We start from the raw sequence: 17634 nt of genomic DNA, 5'->3' as shown, positions 1-17634 counted from the left end.
AACAGATACGGATCGAATATGCTGTTTCGTTTCCGTTTCTGCCAAAAAGTTTCTGTTTTGCAAAATTCTGTTTCCATTTTCGTATTTTCATTCCATTTCCATGTTTCCACATAAAACTCGGAAACTTTTGGCTGCATTTTCATCCCTACTCGTCCATGCTGTAAAATATCATTGTGATTTCTGCAGTGTACTGTAAAGCACAGTTCAGTGCTCCATTCAGCAGTAAACCGGCAAGCTACACTTGATCCGCTGCTATGGCCATGCTGAATTGTAGTTTAGATGTGATGATTTCTGCAGGTCGTGCAGTTAGCCATCTCCAAAAGCACATGCCAGTTGCCCAGTTCTCACTTGAGCAGTTAAGGTATGTGCAAGTTCTCAGGTCAGTAAGCAGTAAAGGCCTACACACAATCAGCTCTAAACTAAAAGCATGTGCAAGTTCTCAGGTCAGTCAGCAGTAAAGGTAGCAGCTACACTGGGATGGATGTGCATCTCAACAAACGATAGGAGTAACTGATTGAGCGCATAATTCTGTCGTTCGTACGCCACGGAGGGTGACAGTTTGCGGGCGCTGAAAGTTCTCCGATGCTTCTGTTCCAATCTCATCGAGTTCGTACAGCTCCAGGGGGGAGGCATCTCATCATCGTCCTGGATAAGAATTCTCCTCCTATGCCTCCAGGACTAAGCAAAGCAGCAAAGGCCCCATCTTTGGCGTACTCCGTGACCTGCGTCCAGCGCGCGTCCCCCACACCGACGATTAGGCCACGGGCACGGCAGCAGGTGCCGTAAAGCCGGCGATGGCGACGGCCGGGTTCGAGGTCGAGGAGGACGACGATGGTTCCCGACTGTGCGTTTTTTGTTTTGCTCGCTCGTGGTGTTCGTGCGACGACGGGCATATGCGAACGTCCCTGTCCATCCCGGCGGATGACGGAGGATTGATGGATTAGGCTTTGTTCGATTCGTGTGCCGTGTGACGGTAGCTCGTCAAGGAAAAAAAACGCACATGTTAGTATTCCCTCTGTTCCAAATTAATTGACTCGCCATGCAATTTGCCAACCTATGAAAAATGCTTCATTCGGTGCAAATGAACCCTGATACTCCAGATTCCGTCTCTTGGAAGCTCACCAATTGTGGATGCTACTCGTCGAAGTTAACATACAACACACAATTCTTTGGGTCATCCAAAATCTTTCATGCCATCCTTAGTTTGGGGACCGTGTGCTCCCCTTATTTGCAAATTTGCTTGGTATGTCATCCAAGATAGAGTTTGGACGACGGATATGTTTGAAAAGAGATGGTGGCAAAATTGTGAAAGGTGCAAGCTTTGCAACCCGAGTACGAGAATCCGCCTCCCACATTCTTTTCAAATGCCAGTTCACCATCCCATGTGTGATCGTGAATAACTGGCTTGGGCTCCATTATGTTAGTCCAAATATTTGGCATACTAGCCGTTCCGTCAAAGAGTAATGGATCGAGGAGATCCGCAAACATAGGCAATGAACGATGGACATGGCTTTGTTTGCAATGTTGATATCTTGAGAAATTTGGAAGGAACGGAATGCACGCATCTTCCGAAATAGCGTATCCACCGCGAACATGCTTGTTGCAAAAGTTAAAGAAGAGGTGGCTATGTAAAGTTTTGCGAGGGCAAAAGCATTCAGTAATGAAATGCTGCGAGATTAGGCTTATTTCTTTTTTTCGATTGACCTTTTGGTCAAGCTTGACCTTGCAAAATCTTAAAAACGTCTCCATAATTAACAGAAAAGGTAAACCTTTTGCCTTGTTGCAATTTTTTTTTTTAGCTTAGTTCTATCTAGATACGCATGTATCTACACACTTAAACGGTGTCCAGATATACGAGAATACTTTTGATCGATCATTCAGGTCGTCTTTTGCAGCGGGCTTATCTCCGCGGAAGCAAGGCTTTTAAGGTGACGACAGGTTCGCCAATGCAATCATTAGCTGTGGATAATGGCCGCAGTTTTTATGTCAGGTCGACACGTCCGACGTCTAGTCGTAGGATACTATTATGCCGCCACTTAGGAGAGCTGTACACTTGTACGCACCAACCAGCTCCTGCTGCTAGCTGATGCTCAACATCAGTGCGGCTGTGCTAGATTAAAAGCAGCACCTGACGATGAACGAATAATGGGACATTATCATGTGTGTGATGTGATGAGGCCCAGCACTGCGATGCAGCCCAGCCTGCTGCTGGGCCAAAGAAAACCCCCAGACATTCTTCAAAAATGGAAGTAGGAAGGTGACAAAAGGCACCAATGTATATCAATTGGTTCAGTCAATCATAATCGCTTGCATGATAATCCAGACATAGTACATACAAAGATTACCAATTCATATAATGTACATAGCTTAGCACATACGTACTCTTATACTACCACCAATACTACTTGTGAATTCTCTGCTACCACCAATACTACGTCTGAATTCTGAGTTGCTAGTACTACTGCTACTTGCATACGTAATTACCCTGCAATTTACCGTTGATTAATTAATTAACATTGATCATCATAGTAATGAAACTACTCGAACTGTTGGCGTGCTATCCCTCCACCCAAGTTAAATCAGCTGCAGAATTGGTCGTAGACTCCTCCGAAGTAGCCGCCCGCCGCCAAGTCCATCATGTAGTTGTTGTAGTCGTACTCGCTCATGTATGTCAGGTCGGCCTCCACCTCCTCCATCCCGAACTGCCCAACCATCGCCGCCGGGGTGTGCGTCACCGTCGAGAACGACGACGAGCTCGGGCTGTTCACACCGCCGCCGCACCCACTTGTCGCCGCCGCAGCCATGAACTTGCTCTTCTCCTCCTCCGCCTCCGCTAGCCTCGCCTGGAGCCTCAACAGCTGCACACCATACACGCATACATGTTAGCACATCTAGCTAACAGCCAAGAGTTTCTGACATAATACTGCATCTGCATGACTGCATGGTGTGAGTACAGACAGAGTCTAAGGTTGTTGCAGTGTGTGTACCTCGGCCTCGAGGTGGCAGTTGTGGACGACGACGGAGTCGTGGGCGGCGCGCAGCTTGGAGAACTCCTCCTCGATGAGCTTGCTCTTGTAGCGGGCGCGACGGTTCTGGAACCACACGGCCACCTGCTTGGTGTCGAGGCCAAGCTCGGCGGCGAGCTTCAGCTTGCGCGGCGTCTCCAGCTTCCGTTCCTTCCTGAAGCTCATCTCCAGGAACTGCGCCTGCTCGTCGCTCAGCTTCCGCTTCTTCGCCGCCGCGTCGTCGCCATCGCCTGCCGACGCCGACTGCCTCGCCTTCCGCCTCCGCCGCTGCCGGCCGGCCTTCTTCTGCTCACCACCTGCACAACGCATTGCGGTGATGAGTCGAGGTCTTGCACCCACAAAGAGCTATACATAGCACAGACACCGTACATAGTGCGGTAGCTAACTCAGTCATCAGAGGGAGGATTACCAAACTTACCGGAGCATGGTGTGGCGGCGTCGGCCGGGGAACTCTGATCCGGGAAGGAGAAGGAAGGGAACAGCAGCATGTCTTCGTCCACGAGGTTCATCTTCAAGCAGGCACGAGAACACTAGCTTGTGGGTACCTGATCTTGATCGTGTGTGTTGCTTCAGAATTTGATATGCTCCGATCGAGATGCTTTGGGCTTTGGAGCTTGGATATTTTGAGAGAGTCGGGCGCTATCTAGCTAGCTAGCAATCTGCTGTGCTGTCCAGTGACCGGTGGCCGAGTCTGTGAGCTCCGAGCTTGGGCGGGGAATTTATAGAGGGAGCTGAGGTGAGGGTACTACTGGCAGTCTGGCACTGGTAGTAGATAGGAGATGAGACTTAATAATTCCTCGTGTGGAGCCGCGAGAAAGGGATGCGTGTGTGTCGTGCTGTTAATTGTCTTCTACCGATGACGATCACTGTGTGCCGTGCTAGCTTTTCTGATCTAGTTTTGGATAATGGAAAATGAAACGGGAGCGGTCTGGCCGGGTATCTGCAAACAACCTAGGCGAGTGAGAGGTGAAGCTTAATTGACATGCTTACGTAGTACTTTCCCATGTGATTAATTAAGAACATTGTGGTGACTTTTGGCGAAAAGGACGCACGCGCGCGCCGGGTGAGTGGAGATTGACTTTTTTTTGTGTGGCGAAAACTGTGAAATTCTTGTGCATTTCTCGCTTTCTGACGATGGTTTTTGCCGCGCACAAATAGTCGTGCGATGAGGGGTTGAACGGTGTCGAGGTCCGATTGATTTTTGTGGCCTAAGCGGTGACCCTAGGAGGGAGAACGGCGCCGATCATCACCGTCTTCAGGATACCCGGATCTTGGGTTTCCTCGGGAGCAGCCCGAGCAACGAGATGAGACATGCATGCAATGACGATGTCTTCAACAAGTTAAGGACGCATAAGACACCACCATCGTTCGTCATTACCGAGATCGGTCCGGTTTTTACCTGTAGTTGTGCCTCCCGCCGAACCCGCACCTCCGGCCCGCAAGATAGTCTGCCACCAATCGCTTGGCCTCACCGCCGCACACGCCATACACTGCCCATATCACCATAGCCGTCACTTGCCCATGCCTGCAGTTAGACCCGTGGGCTTCTCCTAGTGTCGACCTACGCCCCCGGCGCAGACTGCTAGGGTTTGATGGGTCGCTGAAAGGGGCGATGACACACTGACGTACAGATGTTAATGAAGTCCGGGTTGAAAGCTGCAAGTTGGACGCTGTAACTTAGGTGTGAAAGTGCGGTGATGTGCAGCTTGATTTGGCTAGCCAGCTCTAGCGGTTTTAGCTGTAGAGTTTCGGTTGCACAAGTTAGCCATCGATCGGAGCGAGCGCATGGGCTGTGTCGGCTTCCGGGGTCCGGCCGGAATGCACAGGACACGACGACGACGATGAGCACGCCTAGCAAGACAAGCGGCCTGACGTCAACTGCTTTAATTTGCACGCACGCTTGAGCTGCCCCTTTCTACAAAAAAAAGTTTGGCACACCTGCCTGCCAGATATCCATTTCCAAGTGTACGAGCACACGCTTTCATATCTCTCCCAAAGTACGTGACAATATCGATCTGTACTCGATTGCTTAATTATTTGACCTAGGCGTACGTGTTGCCGTGGGGATGGATCATCTTCATCCCCTGGTTCCTTCCGGCCTCTTCTCTCTTCCGGCCTCTTCTCTCTTCTGTAGCTTTACTTCTCGCGGTTCATCTCGATCTGGCGTAGGCAGCTAGGACGGCTTGTAAAGGTTGTGGGAACAGTGCTTCTTTTCTGGGACACGACGGGTCGATGGAGGACGCGTTCTACGCGCGGTACTGAATGGCGGCTGCATTTTTGGGCAAGTTTGCAGCATTTGCCCTTGCTGGAACAGTTTCAAGACCACTAGAAATTCGCCACGAAGGTATTCTACTGCTCCAAGGAACGCAACCAAGCCCCGAAAACCTCTTTCCAAAGACAACTACACTTTCCGTCCTAAAAAAAGACAACTACATCTACATGAGTGACATCAGTAGTGACTTTTTTTTTTTGAAATGGAGATTTTACTCCAGCCTCTACATCAAAGTGATGCATATGGTGTGTGCTGATCATTCCTTACACAAAATTATGAAATAAATCTGAAATATAATTAAAACATAACTGAAATACGAATATTTTGTGAAACAAATCCTAGTGATGTCAGCAGTAACGTCATCAGTTTCAGTTTTTGTCAGAATGTTTCACAAAGCTTTTCATGTATCACTTTAGTTTCACAAAAGTTTCGCTTGTGTTTCAATTATTAATTTTATATTATACGAATGTCAAGAGCCGCACTAATCTTAAAGCAGATAGTAGATGGTAGATATCACACCGGTAGGCACGGTTGGCTTTAAATTCGCTGTGTTCAACCAAGCCCGGCCTCATGCTGCATAACGAGAAAATTAAGTTCCTCATCCATGCGTGTCAGGACTCAGGAGTGCCTAGGTTCTGAAAATTCACTTCAACATATATGTTGTTTTGCAGAATTGTAGTTTCAAAATAATATGAAAATCTATTTACCAATTGAAAATCAAAAGCGCATTATGTAGCACTATTTAGGCACTTGTCTTTTTTTTACTATGTTTGCGCGCCATATACTTTTACCTTTGCCGTAACCATCAGCTACAATGATAGCTAGCTCCTAGCTAGCAATTGTCGCGTTGATGATTTGACGTCCTATTTAGAAATTGGTTTTTGGTGCACATCGATCAATTTAGGTAACTAACTTTTAAAGTAACTACTGACTAGTATTAATTTCTTTTTCTTGATTGACGAATTTGGACGTGGCGGACACAACATATATTCCCGCATGGCGTGCAAGCACAAGAGTACTCCTGTATGACAAGGGTGGTGAGTGTGTGTGTGTGGCATGGCAGCGTGCGCGATAGCGACGATGGGACGGCGATTGGGTCGGAGGATTGTTATTACCCTGAATAATGATAACGACGTGTCTAATAAGGACATGTCTGTTCTTATATGAAAAAATTTATTTCATAACTTTTTAAATTGCATATTTTTAAATTTTTAAATAAGCGGGTGCGCCTACATCCATGTTTCATTAGGTATTTCCGCATTGTCTCTATCCAATATTAAAAATGGAATTTAGTGCACGACCTAATTGAGGGAAAATACTATTATCTCAATTGACTCGAAATTAACTATTTGCAGTTGGTTTTACAAGAGAAAAATAACAAAACCCACCACAATTAGGGCTACGATTTTAACAAACCACTCTTTTGTCAAAGAAAACTACCGGGTGATAAAATCGCTGACCAAATTTCTAAACCACTCTAATTCTGATTGGACGGTCCCGCTGCAAGTGCTCACGTTTCGCTAAATGGTCACACCGTTTGGCTGAACCAAAACAAGCGTAGGGCCCACCTGTTCAAACCTTCACCTTGATTCTCTCTACTGAATACTATTCTATCAAGCACCGACGGTTCCAAGGAGACCACTTGGCGGACCAGGGTCTCCATGCCGTGTGCCCATGGAGGTAGGCGTGCCCTACTCAAATATTTTTTCTCATTCACCAGATCGCGTCGGATCTTTTGCCACCACATTTTGTTGACCTAAAACCTCTCTTTACATCCTCTCAGAATTTCTCTTGCGGCATGCATAGCTGCATGGAGACATTAAAAAATAGAGGTTGTTTATGCCACTGACGAAGATGAATTTGAGGTTGAACTGAATGGGATTTTGGATGTACTTCAAAAATATGCATCCACACTAACACCCAAGATCTATACTATGAAGTTGAATCTATATCAACTCAACGAGTAAAGCGGAAAAACTCGATGATGATGATGATGATCTGAGCGATCCCCGCTGTTAGGCGATACCTCCAAGCCACGAGGATATCTCCACCTTGCTCCTAGAATCAAACAGACGATTCCTCCGGGGTAGTCCACATGTCTAGAGGGCTTTGCTGCTAGGTCTAGGCTACTGTGGTGAGACTGTTTCAGCCATTCGCTGTATGTGGAGAGAGAGGGAGAGATGTGGCAAACCAAAGGGCCATGAGAGACTACGAGAGAAAATTGCCCACCAACTGAGGTAGGCTGCACCTCTATTTTCAGGTGGAGAGGGGCACCAACTTGGAGGAGGGGATGGGGCTGCCCCCATTAGGTCGGTCGGACAAGGGTAGGCTAGCCACCAGCCCCCTCCCGAGGTCGACTACTTAGGTGGGCCAGCCCACCAAACCGTAGGGCCCTACTTCCGTAGTGTTCCTAGGTTGGTGGCTCCCTAGGCCTTGGGGCCTAGCCGGTTGCCCCAGTTGGCCTGGCCTAGCTGGCTATTAGCTCTTTGAGTGCTAGGTGGCCCAACCGTCGTGCACTCCCATCTCTACCACCGAAACACTTCCCTCTCTTATTCTGATGTCCATCGGACAATCCAGATTTCGTCAGAACGAGATTTCCCCAATACAAAATATCACCAGAATGATTCTGCAACCCCGAAACACTTCTGATGTTACCCCGAATCACTCGGCAGGCTTGAAGTGACTCCAGAAGTCTCTCTCCTAGTCATAAAATTTTCAGAACAATTTCAATGATGTCGGAAACATTTCAAACAGCTTCTCTCAACCATATACCATAAATACAACTCCCACAACACATTGTAAAACCTTGAGCGTGTGACCCGATAGATTTGGTATAGAGTAGTCGTGAGTCCGAATACCTTCGAATCAATAACCAATGCTAGGATCTGTACATTCACATTCGCTCCTTTGAATACTTGAAGTTTGGAACTTAAACACACCTTTCGTGTTGTTATATGTCGTTCCCATTGTTACGCCATATGTTGATAACCTGAGGTGAGACTTTGGTATTCCCGTGATCAACTCTTGATCACTATATCTGTTATCTTCGATCCGGTATCAATGCTCCTTTTTTCTCGTTTGGTGTATATTGATGATGTGCTATGATCACTATCACAGTGTGTCTACGCATACATGTTACTTAACGTCAGAATACCGAGAGGGTCCAATTCATATATCTCCTTTGTTAGGTGTAACAAATCTCAATCTTGAATCATTAGGTTTCCTGCACCTTCAGTTATGCCTGAGACTTAACCTTTCCCAACACCCATGATTAACTGGTGAGGGTGGATAAGATCAAAGCATACCCTCCAATATGATTCACCATAATATTCTCATGGTTAATGGAATTTTACATAATTTAACAATTAAAGATATATTTCTATTAACCAAAAAAAGTCTCATAGTATATCAGTGACTTGGGTTTGTTCAGTGCAATTGTTCAGCCAAACAATCCACCCTCATTGTTGTTAGCATAACAATGCTCATGATAAAAAAGCTTGATCATCTCACAACAAATGATATAGTCTTATCAGAGGCAAAAGTAGGAACTATTTTCCTTGTTTATCTCTCTACACATGCTAGTGAGCTTTTCTTCGAATCTCATTTCCAAGGAACACCGCAGCTATAGCATAAAGGATAAACTTAATAATAAACATGAATTTATAGATAATAAACAACTCTTATTATTATTATTATTATTATTATTATTATTATTATTATGGGATTTCTATTTTCGTGCCCTCAGGTCCTTAGTTGTACTCAGATTTCCCCAGCTCCTTAGTTTTTCCTCAGTTTTACCCAAGCCCTTGTTTGAAACCCGCAGAAGGAGCTCAGACGGCAGGATTCCCGTTTAGTTGACCGTTCCGTGCTGACGTGTGGGGCCGCGTCATGTGGGGCTGCGTCACGTGGGGCTAGTAGAAAGGGACCACGTGGGACAAGACGAGACATCGTTTGATCGCACGTGAGCAGGAGCTGGGTTCTGTCTCTCTCGGCCCAGATTGGCATTTTTAAGAGTACCTTCCCCCCCTCTTTCTCTGTCTTTTTCACCTAATTAGTATCAAATCTAGAGAAGCTTGCATTTCTGTCTTTCTTCAATTATTTGTGCCTTTTGGATCTCGTTGTTTGCCCAATATGGCAGCAAATCTAGCACTCTCTCTGGTCCATATGTATGTAGTTAAATCTAGAAGAAAATCTCCAGGGTAATGTACGATAAATTCACACAGTCATATAGTAGAATAGGATAGATAATAGGGATCCCTCCCTAGATAATAAGCTGCATACATCAGCTAACTTAGTAACAGGTTCGAGGTTCTTCACAACACCATCATACTAACAACATAACAACAAGGGATCCCTAGCTAACAACAAAATGGAGGAGGCAGCAGCAGCACACATCCAGGACTCCGCCTACCCCATCTGGCTCTGCCTCCACTTGGTGCTCCGCTTGGGCACCTTGGGCTTGAGCGGAGGCATGCGCCCGGCGGCGATCTCCACCCGTTGGAAGTTGCAGAGGTGCATGCCGAGCGCCTTGTGCTTGGCGCGGAAGGAGTAGGGGTTCACCGTCGTGCCGACCTTGGGGAAGGTGTTCCGATGTTCTCGGCATGTGTGAGGAGGCAGTTGAAGTCGGTGCCGCCGAGTCTCCTAGTGCAGAAGGGGCACCTGTAGACACCCTTGGCGAAGTAGGAGACATACTGGCCGACCTGCAGCTTCCGCAGCACCTGCCGAGTCTTGGTGTCATGGTGCTCGTCGTCGCTGCCAGACAGCTGATCCATATCAAACGGAAACTATGAGTGAATGAGTTGCAACGATAACTAACGAGCATAATAACAAAGTTAGAAAAAATAGAGGCAACCTCAGTTAGAGTGGACACGATTATATATCTACATGGATGGTGTTAGCGAACCAAAGCTCATGCACAACAGATTTGTACATAGCAATGGTTCGCTGAACCCTCCCTGTAAAAATTTGTGCCCAACGATTCATCATAGGCAAAGAAACAGATTCCAGATTATTTGCAAAATTAAACGGTTGATATCTTTTGATTCGTGCATAAAATAACTGATTGAGATCCCATGATTACTTGCATAAATTAACTGATTGAGATCCCATTATTACTTGCATAAATTAACCGACCGGCCGAACCCCAAATCTTAAACGAAATCAAGAAGGGATCAAAACAAAATGGAATAAAATCGGCGCAAATATTAACCCAATACTCATCCATCTACAGATCCATCTACACCAGCAAAAATAGGGTTCAAAAAGGAATGGGGAACAAAAAGGAAGCAAACCGTAGTTACCTCATTCCATGGGTCGTCCATGAAGGTGTCGTAGGGGTTCGGGGGCGACTCGTACGGCACCTCCTCATAGGGGTCCCATCCCGCCGGGACCTGACTGCCACCGGCGGTAGCCTCCAATGCACCAGCGGCGATGGCCGTCGAGGGGACAGCGTCGAAGAGGGAGGCGTCGCGCTTGGAGCCGACGGCGTCGTGGACGATGGGATTGGCATTCTCCTTGTCCATCTCGCCGGTAGAGGAGAGGGAGAGGGTTTTTTTGTCTTTGGAGAAGATGATGGGACGTGAGAGAGGAGGCGTTGCGTGAGCGAGTGAGAGTGACAGAGATAGTGGGAGGAGGCTTCTATAAAGGCGAGGGGTGGTTAATGCGACCTGTGTCCTACGCGTCCACCGTTGCACGTCTGCACGTCTTGGACTTCTGCAACGCGACACGCGTCCACGATTTCACGTCTTCGACTTCTGCACCGCGACCTGCGTCTACGCGTCAACAATTGCACGTCTTCTATTTCTGCACCTCAACACGCGTCCTCGGGTCTAACCCTAGAAATTTAGATATACTCAGGTATACCCTCGAGTCTTATACTAGCATTTTTTGTGTGCTCAGTTTTCCCCTTGAGTGCTAACACTGGCTAGTGTAATATGCTCAGTTTTACCCTCAAGTGGCTGGTCAACAGAGAGTCAACAAATGGGATTAACTAGTTAAATGAGTCATTTAATGTGCAAATAATTCCGAAAAAGAGTGGCACTTACTCATGGAGTCTTTACCACAAATTGCCACTTCTCAAATCATAGATAAGTCATAGATAAATCAAGTTTTACCACAAATTGCGACTTCTCAAATCACCTAGTAGCTATGAAGGTGCATGGTTTTCCACAATAAGCCCTTCCCGCAACAGACTTTCTCCAAAACATACTTTGTCTAAATGAGGCCACAATTCTCACACTCATGTATATTTGTATTGCAAATAGTTTGAGGTAGGCCAAGATGGGTTTCATTGTATAAAACACGCATTTTCCATTTTTTAAATCTCATATTTGAATCCCTTAGTCCGTTTACTACTCAGGTGCCCTTGGTTTCTTGATACTACTCAGTTTTGCCCTCTCCCTTCACAAATTCTCGCAGACGTGCATCATTGCCCTGATTGGTCTAGCCCATGTCACGCGGATCGTGCCCGCTGACCGTTGATTGTATGATCTAACGGGTAGGATAACCCCTCTCTCTCTCTCTGTCGGCGTTTAGTTTCCACCCTGTAAGTATGCTAAAGGGCGGTTTTCTGTATTATTTTTCACACGCTAAAGCCCAACTCTTTTAGGCATTACTTTTCACACAAAAAATGATAAACCGTCATCGATTTGTTGTAGTCATTAATTTTCACGCAAAAAATGATAAACCATCACCGATTTTTTGTAGCCATTACTTTTCATGCAAAAAATGATAAACCATCACCGATTTATTGTAGCCATTACTATTCATGGTAAAAATGATAAACGAAACAATCTATCTATCTCTGTATTTGAAGTTTGGGAGGGTTCACCATCTACTTATGTTAACTTTCGAGGTTTTGACCTGAAAATCAAATGGGTATTATAAAGGGAAATAAAAGTTCAAAAAATGTAAAAACGAAACAATCTACCAATCTTTGTATAGAAGATCGTTTGTATGATTTTTGAGGTCATTTAGAGAAGGTAGAAAAAAAATCTCTTTTGAGAAGGTCGAAAAAACCTAACTTGTTACAAAAGCTGGTTTCAGTGAGACCTAACCAAGTTTGGCATACATGATGCCATACCTATAACAACAAGGAATATCTAAAAGGAAAAGTTTCACAAAATTTAAAATTTAGGGTGAAAATGATGCTATATGATGCTGTTTTTCGAGGTTTTGACCTGAAAATCAATTGGGTATTATAAAGGGAAATAAAAAGTTCAAAAAATGTAAAAACGAAACAATCTATCTATCTATGTATAGAGGATCAGCTGTATGAAATTTGAGGTCATTTAGAGAAGGTAGAAAAATCACCTTGCAGTTCTTTGTGGACGTCGATCTCATCTCGGCACCCCGCAGGCCACCTCATCTATGCCATCGCCGTAGAGCTCCATTTAAAAATCTAATCCTACCCGTGTATTGCCCCTTGTATCAGCGTCATGGTCCCACTTTTCATTCAATATACCGAAGCCCCACTCATTCGCGTTTTGGTCAGGGATACATCGATGCTTACGGTTAAACAAAGATGGATGGTCTGACGTGTCTTTGCGGGCTCTACGTGGCCCCACTAGTCAGAAGATAATGGTCAACTGTCGGGCAACCGGCTGTTACAACACCTGTGATGGTTTCAGATAAGGGCTTGGGGAAAACTGAGGAAAAACTAAGGAGCTGGGGAAACTGAGCACAACTAAGGACCCGAGGGCACGAAAATAGAAATCCCTATTATTCTTGCCTCTAGGGCATAGCTCTTTCATGAACCGCTTTAGGAATCACCTCTGCGATCGCATCTCCTCCTCCTCCTCCACAATCGCCTCCTCGTTGATCTCCACCATTAAGCAGGAGTAGTCAACCCCATGGACCATGGATTTGTGGTAGTATCTTGATCATATATCTTTATGTAGTATCATTGCTTTGGACCATATTAGCTTCTCTACATGATTAGGACATTGTTTATGTAATTTTGATAGTGGATCCTACAGAGATTGTTGGAGTCTAAAATGTTTCACACTTTCAAACTACATAACTAAATGCGCAGAAGGAATGAAGACCAAGGTAACAATTATAACCGTTTAATTGGCCTAACTATTAACCATGATGAATTATTTTCATTTAAGTTCATAAAAAATTATATGTTAATTACCTGGCATACTGATCTTACACCACCCATATTGGTCTAGTACTGAGTTGATATTACTTACAAACAACACGTGTGGGTGTTTTGAGACATGACAAAGTAATCATTAGCCCACAAATTTGGGTTGGTTAAAGTTGTTACTCAAATATGTGATATTTTATTTCTCTTCAACATTTTTTAGAGCTAGAACCATATTGTTTCATATCATGAAATGTGATTTTCATGAAATCATAATCTATTTCTTGGACACTTTCAAGCCACTAAAGATGACTCTCTCTCATTTGTGAGGGCCACCGCGCTCGCTCAAATAATATTAATTCGTATTATAGATATTGGTATGCTATTCTAACGAGAAAGTAGTAGGTAAACTTAAAAACTCTATTGAGGCGCACACACCATTTCCGCGACACTATATGAGCAACAACGAATGTTCGATTGTCACAAATACCATTGCATCCAGATGCTTCGTACTGCGTGCAATAGGGGCTGTCAAATGAGAAAGTACCCTTACGTTTATTTTGATCAAGATAGGCCCCGAAGGTTTTGAAGTTTCGAGTACTTCAGAGGAGGGGGAACTTTACAAAAAGGACCTTAAGAAGATGAAAAATTACACCAAGATCTTGCAGTTTAACAAAGAACACTGATGACCCACAAGTATAGGGGGTGTATCGTAGTATTTTTGATAAATAAGAGTGTCGAACCCAACGAGGAGCAGAAGGTGTTGACAAGCAGTTTCGATGAAGGATTCACTGTAAATACTCACAGACAAGTATTCAGGGGGTTTTGATATGGCAGATAAATAAAGTACAAGTAAGTAAAATGCGAGAGAAATAATTGCAGCGAGTGGTCCAATCCTTTTTAGCACAAATTACAAGCCGGTTTGTTTACTTATAATGACCAAACGTTCTTGAGGACACACGAGAATTTAGTCTAGTGCTTTCGCTTCATATAGCTGATTAATCTTCATTGTTTTGATAAGTGTTGTGTGGGTGAACCTATGCTAATGCACCGCCCTTCCTAGGACTAATACATACTTGTGATTATACCCCTTGCAAGCATCCGCAACTACAAGAAAGTAATTAAGATAAATCTAACCACGACCTTAAACTGCGAGATCCTGCTATCCCTCCTGCATCGATATACCAACGGGGGTTTAGGTTTCTGTCACTCCGGCAACCCCGCAATTGGCAAACAAGTACAAGATGTATTCCCCTAGGCCCATAAAAGTGAAGTATCATGTAGTCGACGTTCACATGACACCACTAGAAGAATAACACCACAACTTAAATATCATAACATTGAATATTACCCAACATAATTCACTACTAACATTTAGACTTCACCCATGTCCTCAAGAACTAAACGAACTACTCACGAGACATCATATGGAACATGATCAGAGGTGATATGATGATAAATAACAGTCTGAACATAAACCTTGGTTCAATGGTTTCACTCAATAGCATCAATAACAAGTAGAAATCAATACCGGGAGAGTTTCCCCTATCAAACAATCAAGATCCAACCCTAATTGTTACAGCGGTGACGAGGTGCAGCGGTGGAGATGGCGGTGATGATGATGGAGATGATGGTGATGATTATCCCAATGATGTCCAGCTCGATGGCGGTGACGATGGCGTCGATTTCCCCCTCCGGGAGGGAATTTCTCCGGCAGATTTCAGCCTGCCGGAGAGCTCTTTTCTCTCTCGAGTTTTCCGCCCCGCAGAGGCGGCTGTGGCTCTTCGCGACTATCCTCTGGAGCTTAGGTTTTCGGGACGAAGAAGTACGCGAAGGAGAGGAGGCCAGAGGGGGCTGTGGGCCCCTCCCCACAAGGCGGCGCGGCCAGGCCTGGGCCCGCGCCGGCCTATGGGGGGGGGCCCATGGCGGCCCTCCTCGGCTCCTCCTTTTGGCTATCTCCATCTTCTGGAAAAATAGGATTTTCAGTGTAATTTCCGTCAATTGTTGATCTTCCGAAATATCGCATTCTGATGGTGCTTTTTCCAGCAGAATCCTGACTCCGGTGCGCGATTCTCCAGTATCCATGAAACATGCAAAATAGATGAAATAACATAAGTATCACCTCTAAATATGAAATATATCAATGAATAACAGTAAATTATGATATAAAATAGTGATGCAAAATGGACGTATCAACTCCCCCAAGCTTAGACTTCGCTTGTCCCCAAGCGAAACTGAACTCAGTAAACAAGACCACATGTTTATGGAGTGAAGAGTCGATAAACCAAATACGGACAAGAAGCATCATATTAATTCACACAAGACATTATAGTGAACAACTTCGTCATATAATTCAGCTTGAAACAAGTAGAAGGTAATCACAAATAAAGGTGCATAAGAAATCATAATTGGTGATGACAAACTTCGTTCTTGGTCAGAGAACAATTAACAGATTATACTTATCTATCGAGCAGCGCTCTTATGTTAAAGCTTATATGGCACAACTTGCATACTCAATCATAATAATCTCCTCATAATCATTGATAACTTTCAAAGCTATATTCCTTCAGATCAAACTTGTACTAAAAAAGGAAGAGTAAAAGGCATGATTAAGCAGATCACAATATAAATGGTTTGATCACAACAACTCAAATGCTTGCTTAAGATGGAGGAAAATAGGTTTACTGACTCAACATAAAGTAAAAGACAGGCCCTTCGCAGAGGGAAGCCGGGATTAAATCATGTGCTAGAGCTTTTTCAGTTTTGAAATCATATAGAGAGTATAAAATTAAAAATTTGAGAGGTGCTTGTTGTTGTCAACGAATGGTAGCGGGTACTGTAACCCCCTTGCCAGACAGACTTTCAAAGAGTGGCTCCCATGAAATTTTTATTTTTGGGTGACACTCCTTCCAACCTTTTCTTTCACAAGCCATGGCTAACCGAATCCTCGGGTGCCTTCCAACAATCACATACCATGAAGGAGTGTCTATTTATTTTAGTTTTATTTAGAGATGACACTCCTCCCAACCTTTGCTTTCTCAAACCATGGCTAACCGAATCCTTGGGTGCCTTCCAACAATCTCATACCATGGAAGAGTGTCTATTTGCAAAATTATGAAGGTTAATTAATTGGGGCTGGGAACCCCGTTGCCAGCTCTTTTTGCAAAATTATTGGATAAGCGGATGAAGCTACTAATCCATTGGTGAAAGTTGCCCAACAAGATTGAAAGATAAAACACCACATACTTCCTCATGAGCTATAAAACATTGACACAAATAAGGGATGATAAATTTTGAACTGTTTAAAGGTAGCACATGAAGTATTTACTTGGAATGGCCGGAAATACCACATAGTAGGTAGTTATGGTGGACACTGATGGCATAGGTTTGGGTTAAGGTTTGGATGCACGAGAAGCATTCCCTCTCAGTACTGGTCTTTGGCTAGCAAGGTTGATTAGCAAGCATAAGAGTTGAGGGAAACAAACAAATATACATGTGATAGAAACAATCATGCATCTTCCTTGTAAGCACAAACAATTTTAACTTCAGAATAATAAGCTAAGAGCTAACAAGAAAGAAAGACAATGAAACAACATATCTACATGTATTTCCTCTTTTCTTAAACTCAAGGTGTTGTTGCTATTGACCAATGCTAAGTTTGCCAAAACCAAATAGATTTACTTAATGCTCCCAAAGTGATACCAATACTAACAACAAGATCAATCATATAGTAGAGATTGCAAACTAAAATAAGATGTGCAATATGTAAATGATAAGACTTCTCATTAATATTCCATAACGATAACTCACACCAAGGGATACATAGACAACCAACTAAAGAGAGATACTTCCACACTGCAACCCATCTTATATGATAACTTCCCTACTCATGATATGACACTACTTGATGGTAAAAAGTAAAAGATAGTGATGATGTGATACCGCGGCACTCCCCCAAGCTTGGAACAAACCAAGGGGATGCCAATACCGATGATGAATTACTCCTTCCGCGGTGGTGGTGATGAATTCTTGATAAGCTTCTTAACAAGCTCCTTTAGCTCATCAATCTCGTACGTGAGGTTGCGGATCATCTCCGAATTGTGCTCAACGCGGTTAAGAAGTATGTCTGACGGCGAGTCCCAACTCTTAGAGTTGTTTCCCCACTCTCCAGCTTCAGGCTTCATCCTTCCTGCAGTGTTAGAACGATCTATATCCCAATTGCTAGGCAATACTGCCTTGGGAATCCT

At 44.4% G+C, this 17634-nt stretch overlaps 1 protein-coding gene across 1 annotated transcript; it reads right to left on the bottom strand.

The window, feature by feature from the left end:
• Positions 1 to 2393: 2393 nt before the first annotated feature.
• On the bottom strand, positions 2394 to 3552 carry LOC124696145 (homeobox-leucine zipper protein HOX12-like). The gene is made up of 3 exons (XM_047228916.1): positions 3445 to 3552; positions 2988 to 3322; positions 2394 to 2858 (listed from the first exon to the last, which is right to left on the bottom strand). The coding sequence occupies exons 1-3, from the start codon at positions 3533 to 3535 to the stop codon at positions 2580 to 2582; spliced, it is 705 nt and encodes a 234-aa protein (XP_047084872.1). The 5' UTR covers positions 3536 to 3552; the 3' UTR covers positions 2394 to 2579.
• Between the last annotated feature and the right edge of the window lie 14082 nt (positions 3553 to 17634).

Source organism: Lolium rigidum, chromosome 3 (genome assembly GCF_022539505.1).
Source record: "Lolium rigidum isolate FL_2022 chromosome 3, APGP_CSIRO_Lrig_0.1, whole genome shotgun sequence".
Taxonomy (NCBI): domain Eukaryota; kingdom Viridiplantae; phylum Streptophyta; class Magnoliopsida; order Poales; family Poaceae; genus Lolium; species Lolium rigidum.
The sequence above is the reverse complement of the archived record's forward strand: the minus strand, read 5'-3'. Positions and strand labels throughout refer to the sequence as shown.